The sequence below is a fragment of the Dromaius novaehollandiae genome, chromosome 8 (assembly GCF_036370855.1).
Source record: "Dromaius novaehollandiae isolate bDroNov1 chromosome 8, bDroNov1.hap1, whole genome shotgun sequence".
In the NCBI taxonomy this organism is placed as follows: Eukaryota; Metazoa; Chordata; class Aves; order Casuariiformes; family Dromaiidae; genus Dromaius; species Dromaius novaehollandiae.
In genome coordinates this window covers 41,553,346-41,566,122 of record NC_088105.1, presented here as the reverse complement: position 1 = coordinate 41,566,122, position 12,777 = coordinate 41,553,346, and the positions used below count along the sequence as shown (strand labels likewise).

General features: G+C 41.1%; 1 protein-coding gene across 3 annotated transcripts in view; it reads right to left on the bottom strand.

The window, feature by feature from the left end:
* Positions 1-12,777, bottom strand: part of LRRC7 (leucine rich repeat containing 7) — a 191,303-nt gene that overhangs the window by 15,836 nt on the left and 162,690 nt on the right. For 2 of the 3 annotated variants that reach the window (XM_064516351.1, XM_064516353.1), the window contains exons 20-22: positions 11,886-12,035; positions 7,134-7,253; positions 1,771-1,989 (exon numbers count right to left, since the gene is read on the bottom strand). In XM_064516351.1, coding sequence (XP_064372421.1) covers positions 1,771-1,989; positions 7,134-7,253; positions 11,886-12,035 — 489 coding nt within the window. The remainder of the gene's footprint in view (positions 1-1,770; positions 1,990-7,133; positions 7,254-11,885; positions 12,036-12,777) is intronic. The other variant, XM_064516352.1, reaches the window with a different exon arrangement.

Genomic DNA, 12,777 nt, shown 5'->3' with positions numbered 1-12,777 from the left:
TCTCACAAAATGGCCGAGATTGGCAGGGACCTCTGGAGATTGCCTGGTCCAACCCCCTGCTCAGGCAGGGCCACCTAGAGCAGGTTGCCCAGGAGCACATCTGGGCGGGTTTGAATACCTCCAAGGATGGAGGCTCCACAGGCTCTCTGGGCAACCTGTTCCAGTGTTCAGCCACCTCACAGTAAAGAAGTGTTTACTTCTCTTCAAGTGGAATTTCCTGTGTTTCAGTTTGTGTCCACTGTTTGTTGCCCTGGACATACTGACTGGACAAAAGGAAACAGTGGTGGAGGTCAGACACAGGAACAGGCCTGGAGAGGTTGTGGGATCTCCAGCCTTGGACATTTTCAGATCTCAGCTGGACATGGCCCTGAGCAACCTGATCTAACTTTGAAGTGAGCCCTGATTTGAGCTGAAGTGTTTCACTACAGAATTTCACAGGTCCCTTCCAGACTCAATTCTTTGAAACTATGAATAAACAAAAATTTCAGGATAGCTGAACACAGAATATACTCTGTTTCAGAAGGAAACAGAAGCAATTTAAGACCAGCAAAGCAGATTTGAAAGCAGTAAGAAAGCCACATTCCTCAAGTCATTTATAGAGCACAATGCAGGTGATTTTCTGAGTAGATAAGCAGACCAAAAGCCAAGTAACTTTGGTCCCAATTCAAGAAATATGTACAGTGTATAGCACTGTATGGGAAACTAAATAAATACCTCCATAGTATTTTGATAGCTTTATAATCAAAGATGCTCTGGAAGGAAACCATACTTCTCCAGCGAAGTCATGCAGGCAAAGCGATGGTCTAAAATTAAAGCTCACAGGTCCATGCCCTCCGGGACACTTGTGTCATACCTGCAGCATCCTCGTGTGCTACGCTTATGAAAAACCCAAGGAATAAGCAAACTGAAGCTCAGAGATCTTCAAACTATGTCAGCATCAGGGCCACAGTCCTAGGAGTTAGTAGGACTTAGCACCAATCACTTTTACAGGTGGCTTACTCCAGTAAATAGTGCTGAATATTGTCTTTTAGTCAGGATGACCATAAATGGCATAGGATAACTGAATGTAAAATAAAAGTGACTTCAGGGCAGCTTAATGACTATTCATTGAGCCATTCTGAGCAAGTACTGTGAGCCACACAAGCAATTGCTTCTGTAGCTTGGTATTATACTTAGGGACTTAATACAGACAGTTACTTAAATGGGTTGTCCAACACTTTACACAAGAGAAAAGTTTGCTAATGATTCTGAATCTTATTCTTCAAGTCAGGTGACTCAAAAAGTTATTGAAAATATTAAGGCCAAATACAGTAGGGACAGGACTACTTAATGAAAAAACTCATCAACACCCATTATATTGGACTTTGGGGCACTGGAGTTTCAGCTGGCCTTTCTTAGAGCTGAACTGGAGCAGCTTACACAAATCTGAGTACATCAGCATCTTGCCAAACATGCTGTGGTGTTAGCACTGAACTGGGTTACTGGGGAATCAGTAAAAATTGCTAGTTAATTCAGTGACCTCGGGATGCCAGCTCTGTTCAGGAACTTCAACGCCAAATTGACTTGCCTGCTCAGTCCAAGAAAAAGTGGTGTCAGTCCCTGATGCTGGGGAAGGGCAACAGACCTGCTACCATGGCAGTCATACGTCCCTCACACTATCTTGAGTATCTGCCCTTTGTTGTGGCTCCACTTTTAACTGCTATATACAGGACAGAAAAAAAACAGATACAGTTTTTGTCAAAGTGCTGTTTTATACACACACTTTCTCACCTGCTCCTGATATGCGTCCGTACTTCTCTGACCCTTGGTTTGGATTAAACATCGCCCTGTCTGAGGTGCTCGAGAGCTCTGCGAAGAAGGGATCTGTATAGGCAGTGGTGGCTGAAACTGCTGAATGGTCACTTTGTTCATGTTTCCTTCATACTGCTGCTCGCGGCTCCGATGCTGTAGACTTTGTGATCCCATTAAAGTCTGGATATGGCTACCTGCCTGTGGGTAACGTACGTAACCCGTTAGGCCAGAAATTCAGGAAGCTGTAAAGAAGCAATTATTACAACTTACAGAGTCAAGTAAAAGCAAACCTCTTAAATCTTATCAGAGGTTTGCCTTTTGACCACAATTGGAAACAACTGTGATTAAAAGCAGCAAGGATCTGTCCATTGCATTTAGTGATCCTAGGAGGTTTAAGGAAGATTAGAGGCATACACTATTTTTTATAAATGGAAAATATTTTTTTCCTCATTTCATGTTATATGCTTCTGCTCACAAAGCTCATGAACTGAAAACATATAATAAAATAAAGTGGACTATTCATCACAGCACATTCTAAAGACTAACTACTGAATACTGTAGTGCATTTTTTTCTGAGGTTAGTTTGGAATAAGATTTATGGCACATACGTAAATATTGGTCACTGTTGTGCATTGTATACAAAACACATAGTTGATTAAATTCAATATCACTGCCTTGTCATAGGAAAAATGTGGCTTTTACAAAATCTTACATTTCATAATATGTAACTAATCACATTACCAAATTTCTATGCTAATTTCATGCAATTTGAAACTAATATTTTTCATGTGTAAGTGAAATATCAAATTTTCATTGGTGGGGGTCTTTTCATATTTTCAGAAAAAAATGGATGACAGCTAACTCTTCCATGCCCTTCATCCCCAGTGTCTTTCAGATTTTCAGCTGTGATCTAACAGGTAAGGTTTGCTCTCTATTTTACACTCTTCTTGACATGGTAAAGTTGCATACTTGCTTGCTCTTCGGTACACATTCTCTGTTTAAGCACACAAATTACATAAATGTTTGAGGCAAATCACTGCAAAATAAATTTAGGCAAGACCATTCTATACTTTTCATATTTACAGCATTGAGCTGTAGTTGCTTGTAAGTAATTGCATGCAACTTAGCAACAAGAGAAAGACCAAAATTGACAGTCTGCTCTATGATCAGATATTACTACTTCCATGAAACATCACACACTTGCTACTGACAGTTTTCAGATTACATACACTCATGAGCCTGTGTTATTATTCGAACAGTCTGAATGTGAATGAACATTATCATTTAGGTCTCAATATCTACAAGTCTCCATGGACACAGTAGAACTACTTAAACCATGTTTCGTATTAAGTTCACACTAGCCAAGGCACAATGATGTCTAGTCATGAAGATCTAGCTCTCAGCATTACTGCACATTTATGATCCTGATGGAAGAGCCACCAATTGTGAGGGTATTTTTTAGACAAGATTAAATTTAACACAGCAAAAGATGAAAACACTTCTTACCCATTGGCCAATCATCTGCCTCAGAAGTTAGAGCAGCCAAGGTGCTGTTAGAATTAATTGCTTGTTGCCATAGCAAAAACACGTTAATGGATTTTCAAGATTTTTCTGCAGAATACATCGCTAATACAGATGCAGCTGGAGCTACTTGTGTCACTGAGCATAGAATCCTAGCAATATGCACAGTGATTGCTGGGAAAACTGATCTGCTCTGCCTAACTTTTTTGCTGGCTACATTTGCACAAAGGGACTACCTCGGACACATTCAGATACTGTGTACTCCTTTGATATGCTCAAAGTGAGCAATGACAGAGCAATCTGTTTATTTCTTATGTCCAAATCCTCAGTCCCCACACTCTTTTTAGATAATAGCTCATCTGTGGATGTGAAAGTGCTTTACAGACATTGATAAACTTGTTCCTAGGATAGTCTTGTGACGTTTGTACTGTTAATATCCCGCTTTACAGATCAGAAAGATCTTCAGCTCATCTGAGATCAGAAGGGAAGGAAAATGCCCAAGACAGAACTTTAACCTGTTCTTTAACTCCCTAGGGGCAACAAGCTGTGTCCTCAGATTACCAAATCTGTGTCACTTTACACTGCTGAGATCCAAGCTGAGCAGGTAAAAGTATGCAGCATGGGTCTGTACTTTACGTTGTGTCAGATATTCATCACAGGAGGACTGGAAAATGCAGAATCTCTTCAACTGTGCTACACGCCCCAGATACAATCCCAGCACAACCACCGTATCAGTCCACAGCAGGTGCATTGTCTGCCTCAGAGAAAGAAGTCTGTCTCAAAACCGAAAAGATGCTGTTCTTCACTGAAAAACCTCAGATCTTCCTTACTGGTTTATATGGCCTCTGGATTGAACAGCAGATGCTGGAAATGAAACACAAAGACGCTCCAGCCTCTCCGTGGTAGCTAACGGAAATACTCACAGTTCAGAAGGGAAGAGAAATAGTGAGTTAAGCCACTTTAGTATGTCCCTGTTTCGAGGCAGCTGGCCTGCTCCAGTTCTGTAGTGCATGCTCCTTCCACATCCGCTGGGCTGACCGGAGCCCACACAGGCATCTCCAAGCGCTTTCCTGGCCTCAGCCTTTGTGCAGACTGCTGCAGTCCTGCAGCGGCCACAGAGGAGGCCAAATAACACCACGCTCCACAGCCCCAAACCTGGTAGCGCATTCTCACGCAGGAGCGTCACCCTGCGCCTGCGCTGGCTAGGCTGATGGCTGCTACTCTTCCATCTTCGCTCACACTCTTCAACCTCTCGTCTTCCCAAGAGGCAATCTCCAGGTTCCCTTTCGGTGATCCCCCCTCCATGCTTCTACCCCTTTTTTATGGGGGAGCAGATAATTCAGACTATAACTGATTTCACCAGGCAGGTAGTTGACTTCTGTCTTGTTGCTGTGTCAGAAAAAGTGGCTCTTCCAGGAAGCATAAAAAGTGTGGTCTTTTAATAAACCAGTGGATTATTCAATTTGAATATTAAAATATCCAACTTTTCCTTAAGAAAAAATATCCCATCATTTGCCTGAAGATGACTAGATAAATGAGTACATTTAAATTAAAGTGTAGCTGCCATTTAATCTGTATTCTGAAGAGTAAAACGGACAAAAATGACCATTCATAGATCATATAATTATGTAGTGATTACCAGGTAGTAATCCCACTCCACCTACACACATAAATGGCCATCGCCACATGTGTAACAGGCTTATATGTATGCATCATTTAGGCGCACATTTTATTGTGTCTGTATACATAGTCTACCAGCCTGAGTACACACTCTTGCAGCCTGCTGTGCACACTCTTCCCTTGGATGAGTAAGCCCCAACTCTTCTTTCAGTGATTTCCATAGTAAAGCTCTGCCATGTGGTGATTCTGCTCTGTTTAGCACTAGCCCATTAAAACTAGTGCTATTATGTTAGTGGAAAAACACAATGTATACTTCAATTTATATTTACAACATTTGTTGAACTTCATTTCTACAGAATATTTTCTGAGTCTGACTTCAAATACTCACTTTATTTTAATCTCCAAATGGTGGAAAATGGATACTCTAGGTCACTTCAATGGAAAGGCGATTAGCATTGCCACAAAAGCACACTGCACACTACCTCCTGAGAATGGCAGGTGAGTACTTTTCAGAATTCATTTTCTCACTCCTGCCAATAGGCTTTCTTTGAAGAGATCATACCACCACTTCTTGTGTATTCACACAGTGGCTCTTGCTGGATGTGGATAAGCTGAAAACAAATCCTTTTCTTAGAAACAGGAATTACCTATTCTTCAGAAAAAAATCCTCTTTTATGTAGACTGTTTCCCTGATTTCGTTTGCATTCTGTACATTACTTAACATCCACCACAAAAGTTAATTATTTTCAGCTCCATGTCCAATATTTATCATAGTTAAAGTAGCTGACAACGAATGAAACAACAGATTGCTCCAATGAGTTAAGCAGATTTCAGTACGGTTATGCAATGTTGGTACCTACAACATCTGAGCAGCCAGATACAGAAATCTTCAGAATGAAAGAGAATCTTCAGTTTCTCATTATAGTAACCCCGATGATGCACAAATGCAAGATGTAGATTACATTAGATTGTGTGAATGGATAAATGCACGTTTTATCCCAATATATTAGTGAAGATAAGGAGTAAGTCCTTAAAATTCTTCTCCTGGTTTCTTGCATGTCAGAGGATAAAGAAACCATTTGAGTAACTTCACTCTCAAAGCCAACTCCATCAAATGACACGAGGATGCTCTCTCTCCTCTTCACCATCCTTTGCCGCAGGAGTCGTCTCTGGGCTGCTCTGGGTACAATGACTCGTCTCCCATCTTCAGACAATTCTCCTGTACACGTGTAAACTATCTCTTTTCACCACTTTTTTGTAAAGGCAAGGGCTGCTGCTATTAAAATTGTCTTGGATAAAAAAATTGAAGCCAGTAGGGAAATATTTGCTTCATCAGGACTAACAGTTGTTTAAGCTACTTCAGTTGTCAGTATGCACATTTTAAGTCCCACACCAGTTTACTCACTTTTACGACTTTACTGCAGGAATGAGCAAGACCAGTCTCCATGTAGTAGTAGTCTCACTGCTTAAATGTGCAGCTCCATCTTCTAAAGCTGATTGTGAATGCAGTTCAGTTTGTTAAGATCCTTTATTCTTCAGTTTTATGACTAGAATATATAAAAATGGCCAGTTTCTCAGTCAATGTGAACAGGGCCAGTCAGGGGCTGGATGAGAGCAGCCAGCGTTTTGACAGAAACAGGCTAGATCCAAGCACTGTAATTTCGTATCTATTGCCACAAGGTGCTAGAAATCAGACCCCGCTGATCTCTTACTGGATACAAAGCTTGCCCAACTTCCTAGTGAGTTTATCAGCAAATGATGTACTGCCTAGGATGTCTCTGCCAACATGTCTATGACAGTCCAGACATTGAGCTGGTCTCCATCTTAACACATTTATGTTTTTGCCATTAAGTTATGACAACACAAGAATTGAAATGAAGAATGTGAATGAAGGGTTTCAGGATACAAGGGAGCTGACAACTCTCTGCCGCCTGGGAGGTACACCTGCTGAAGCCCTTGTGCCCATTTTGCACGCTATAATTATTAGCATCTGCACACATAAATGCAAAAATGGGTAGCAGACATGAAAACATGGTCTGTAATTCATCCTGATTACTGCTTTAAACTTTGAACTAAAAATATCTGTCTCCCAAACCGGTCCTCATTAACTTGTTCTCCTCCTTCCACCGGTTTGCTAGGAACAGAAGCAAGCTGTTGCTACGCCAGCAGTTTCCCTTGCGGGGCTGCGCCGAGCTGCTTACCTTCTTGGCGATGGTCTCCGGGGGCACGTCGCGCCGCCCCAGGGGGTAGGGGTTCCACTGGCTGCTCGCCGAAACCTCCTCCTGCCCGTTGTCTAGAATGCTGCTCTGCTGCGATGGGGTCTATTGCGGAAACGGGATGGCACCCTTTAGTCACTTAACAGAGCGTGACAGAAAATTCTCTCTTCACATTTATTCTAGTTATCAGCTCAGTTAAACTGCAACACACTACTGTTAAAAAGGGAATCATCTTAAATTTTATGGTATTTTGTTAACATGTAATCATATTGCCATGAGACTCTCTGCAAATAAGAGATCTTTAGAGAAATGATGAGAATAATGAATGATAAGAGAAAAAAGAAAATTAATTTAATACGAATCCTTATTTTCAGAACAACAAATTTTAGCCAAAGTTACATATTTAACCTTGTAGTCTGCCATTAATCATTTGAATTAGAACTTTTTTACTGGTCATTCAATTATCAAAAACTTTTTACTAAATATTTGCCATCAATATTAAATTATATGCTTATATTTTCTTTATAAAATGTTCCTTAATGACAATATTGAAGTTTTGACTACCACACCTTGAGCTGTGCTCATGTTACACTGTACTGTATACTTTTTATAGACTGACTCTCTAGGATATGAGTGTTTGTTTTTGTTCTACTGAAGTTAACAGGATATCATATCTGTAATATGAACCAGTAATTAAATGCTTTCCTGAGTATGAATGGACATAACAAACATTTAATGTTTCCTGAATGAATACTATACTTTTCTGCTTTTCTCTCCTTTTGGACACACTTCTTCTGTGTCACATTTTTCACTGGTTATTTTACTTATTGTTTTCAGTAGTTTTGAGGGCATGTGTCCATTTTCTGTCTTAACTGGATTTTCTATTGTCTGCATTTATTTTAGGTGGAAATTTTGCTCATATAGCTATCACTTTTTGTGCCAGTCTTTTCAAAATGACAACTTTAAATACTGCTAACAGCACTTACCATTATAAAGTGTTTACTCAGTTAATTGCTCATTCAGTTTTAATTAATGGTGACCTTGCAAAGAAAAAAAAAGTGTCTATTTTTTCTCCTCCATCAGTCCAGTCAATATCTTCTTCAACTTAGGAAAAAAAAATCATGAAACACTTCTCTAGATGACTGAAGAACAAACAGAACTGTGGCTTTGAAATATTAAAGCTGGTAACTGGTCAGTTAAGGACTTTCTTTAACAAGCTTAAAAATGCTTTAAAACTAAGTATCAGTAAATTGTGATTTAAATCAAATTCCTCAGTGGTTAAGTAAAAATTCTCATCCCTCATTACTGGAAATCTAAAATACCTGTCATTCTAATTCTCTCATCATTCAGAAAGTGCTCCAGAAAAATCAGGAAAGATGGGATATTTCTTCACTTAAAAAAATTACTCCAAAGAAAATGCAAGACCTCCCCTTAGAGCTTTCTCTACACATAGTAAGAAGGGAAAAATGAGACCAAGCTCCATACTTTTCCCACAGGTTCTCTCTTACTGCTCAACAGACACCAGTCCAAGTGTCCCATACAGCAGTGCTGCTCCTGTCACCCTGATAGCACAGAACTCTCTAAAGCCAGCAAATGTGGGCACAGAGCTACACGCTGACACAGCGCCGGTGTATCTTGTAGCCTACAGACAAAGCAGGACAACTGGCCATGCGGTTGTATGTGCCCCGACACTGCTCAGCCCTTTCGTCTGAGCAGACCGCCAGGACGGCGAGCGGCCTGGCTGGACCACGCTGCCCGGGTTAGTCCCTCTGCCGAGCAGCGGGGAGGAGCAAGGCTGCCGAAGCCGTGCAGCCCAGCACACGCTGCGTCCCGCTTGTCCAAAGGTGAGAACAGGGGTCCCGCTTTGGGCCCAGTTAGGGGGCTTTTTGCCTTCATAGACTCATGAATCAGCCATTCTATCCTGCTTGCTGCCTGACCACTGTCCCCACATAACCCTCATCCAAGCAAGGGGTACATCATCGGAGATCATGCAGCAAAGAACTTCCAAAATCAAAATGCACCACTGCAAAATTTCTTCTCAGAGGAGTAATAAAAAAGACTAAAAAAGAAAGCACATCTTTCTTGTGATATGAGTCATCCCTTCCAGTCTCACCCACAGACTGAAATGCCGAAGGCTATGCTGGAAATCTGGTCACCTCCCTGTGAGAGGAATTTATAAAACGTATTATGTGCTCTCAGCCATCCAGAGACATAGGGGAGTATGTGGAGGCAGCTTCCTAAGGCGACTTCTGTTTTCCCTCCTGAAGGGATACATTTTGTGAAACGCTGATTATTTGTAAAAAAAGATGGTGCTGTACTTCTGAGACTGACGTTCCCCAATCCACACAGTTTTAAAAGAATTCTGACACGGATGATAAAAATTGAAAGCATTCTTCTGAAAAGTGTTTCTTTTTTCACTGCAGAGAATGCTGTGCGGTTTTTATAAGCGACTGACTAATCTGTAGGGGTGAGTTAACACTCAAGAAGAAAAAAGAAAAAATACAGAGTGCTTACTGCTTTCTGAATAAAAAAAGAAAATTCTGTGATAACACATTGTTTTTCATTTTCTGTTCCATTAGTCTGTTTGCAATATTATTCATTTGCAGAGCTTGGACAGACTGCAGACCAGTAAAAACTAGGTATCTATTACGTCTAGGTAAAAAAAGGAAAATCAGCAGTTAAAACATGTTACAGAAGGAGTAGACTCAATGTAATAATCTTCCTCAGGATAAGTAACTGTTACAGTTGGCATTCTGAGCTTCCACTGGACAGTTAGACCTCACTTACTACTCTTCCGAATCTAGGTCACAATAAAGAGAAAGAAGTAGTATATATTAAACTGCTCTGGCCCAGATGCATCGAGAAATGCAAAATCCTCTAGAATATATGAAGGAATAAGATTAAGCAATTCTACACATTCAATCAGCAATAATTTTTCCCTTGCTTTCCACACTTCACAGTACAAGAATACACCCCTTTCATGCATTTTAACATCAGATTTCACATGGATATGTAGCAATGAAATGCCGGTAAAATTTAAAGCAGAGCAATTCACATAAGACCACGCCCAAGAACACATCATCCTAGACATATCCTCAGATATCCATATATTAGAACCCATCGTCATTTATACCCTGAATTTTCTGATGTAACACGTAATACCTTATTCCTAAATGTGTGCACAGAAATAGTAACACTGTTTGGAGTTAAGGTCAAATGGACATCTTGCAAGGACTTGCGACAAGAATTGTCATATATACAAATAGACAAACATTCTTGGAAAGAAAATACAGTATGACCAACACTGGAAAGCTGCCTGCGTCCACACAAACACACATCTACACTTAAGATGCGACCTGGATGTCCTTAACTGAGCCACAATGGAGAAGCGTACACTAGTATCAGGACCTGTTTGGCTCCATGGCGAGCTGGGAGTGGGAGAAGGAAATGAAGTTAACGGAATATGGAAGGTAAGTTACAGCAGGAGAAACCTGACAATGAGGTGCGTGTGCATGCGTGGGCTGTTCAACTACCACAGCTCTGCGTGGAAATCCAGTATACCGCGCGTACGCCTACAGTAGTAAACTAAGCAGTGCTAAGGCTTGCCCTGTGGCCAACAAGCACTACCTGGTCACGTTGCTGCCACTGAATTCTCTTCTCCTCCTGAACAGGGTGGGATCCAAACTCTCCAGTCAGGCCCGGATACTGCCTTTAGGGGATTTCTGGGCAGCGCTGATGCCGGAGCCTTGGCCAAGAGCTGCCTGGGAAAGTGCCAGCTGGCCTGGGTCAAAGCCACGCCAGAGGCCGGTCTAGCAATTAACAGCACAGATGATCACGTTTCAGAGCCTGGATCTGCGCCCTGTCACTGTTTAATTACTCACAGAGACACAGCTAATTTTTATCAACAACTAAATGGGACTTACAGATGCTAATGCAGTAAGACACTTAACACTGCTCGTATCCTATAGCGCTACAGCAGTCCCACTGACACTGTACACAATCCAAACAACAAGACTGCTTGCCCTCGTACGGCAAACCAATTCTTCCTGGGACTCCAGTGTGGCCATGTGGGACTTAGAATAAGAGAAGAATCTCCTCTCTGATGCTCTGAAAATACTTTAGCAACGTTCCTCTCTGGCTTGCTGTAACTGCTTTTCCCATCAAATATTTATTTATTTAAATATTTATGTATGTACGTATGTATCAACAATATATCATTAATAGCTGTAAAATAAACATTAAAAAATGAAAAAAAAATCCTGTATTTCTATGCATTATTCAGAACAAAAAATTAAAATTATTTCCGGTATAATAGGTATGTACCCAAAGCTTATGAGACATTACAGCATACCCAAATTAATGTTCAAATGGGTAAAACCCTGTCTGTTGGAGCCTATTCAAATGCATCTTAAATATTTCTACATTAATTTTTCTAAGATTAAAAATTCATAACACAAAGTATGTTCTCCAGTTCCACACACAGATTGTATCATTGGGAAATATAACGATCACATCAGTCTATATATAACACAAGAGCAGAAAGCAGTAATGACAGCCATGTAAGCTATTTAATCCAAAAAGCAAGGTTATCGACTATGCAAACTATGTTACTATCATCTTTGCTTTTTGGATTACGTATAGTATAAGCATGAGTAATAGGCAAAGCTAAACCAGGAAAAAGCAAGGAGTATTAATTTATTTTGTAAGGCTGGTATATGCTGGCTATCCCATACTTACTTTCGGTAGAGGTAGCTCTTGAAGCATTTGGTTTTCAAATTTAGATTTAGTCTGCAAGTTTAAAGTCATGCTTCTGCCGGCATGCATTGCTGAAAAACCTCCAGAGTGCAGCATGCCAAGGCTAACTGTGTTGTGTTTGTAAGCAGCGGTCTGAGTAGAGGAAACAACCACGTGACAGGATATGAACACACATGCTCATTGAATTAAGTATCACACATATATGGTTAATTTCACAAAGTTTTAGTTTAAGCAAACAAACAGTACCGAGAAATAAACAGCTTTTCGATGCATGCACTGGGTCAGACGGAAGCAAATACATTGCTACTTATACATAGAATGGATACCATAAAAAAGACTTCAACGCTGACAGCAAATGAAGTATGTCCTTATCTGTAGTCTGAAATCTGCAGTATACAACATGGTACAAGTCTTTATTTTGCAAATACGGCCAAATTTTGGTATGTCTGCACAACCATGGACGGGCCAGAAAGCATTTATCTAGCCTAAAAGGGATTCAAAGGCAGAGCAAAAAAAACCTAGGCAAGAAGAGTGCATGCCACCTCGCGCGCTTTGCAGCGGATCCCCAGAGGCGTGCGCAAAGGGAAGCCCGTGGCGAGCCCAGCCGCGGCGAGCGGGCAGGCCCCGCGCCGCACAAGCCTGGCTGGCCGGGCGGCGGCTCCTCCTGCGCCAGCTGCTGCCGGGCAGCGCCCGGGCACTCACTGGCTGGACAAAGCCTCCACTAGTCAGTCAAACTTCTTAGGGCTTTTCTTACTGCTCGTTGCAAACAACTATAAATTAGCTCACTTTCACCTGCAGAAAACTCTAGGAACTCGATTTAATTAGCTAAAATCACCAGTGTCAGCTTTCCATGAATTAAAATATTTCTTAAATA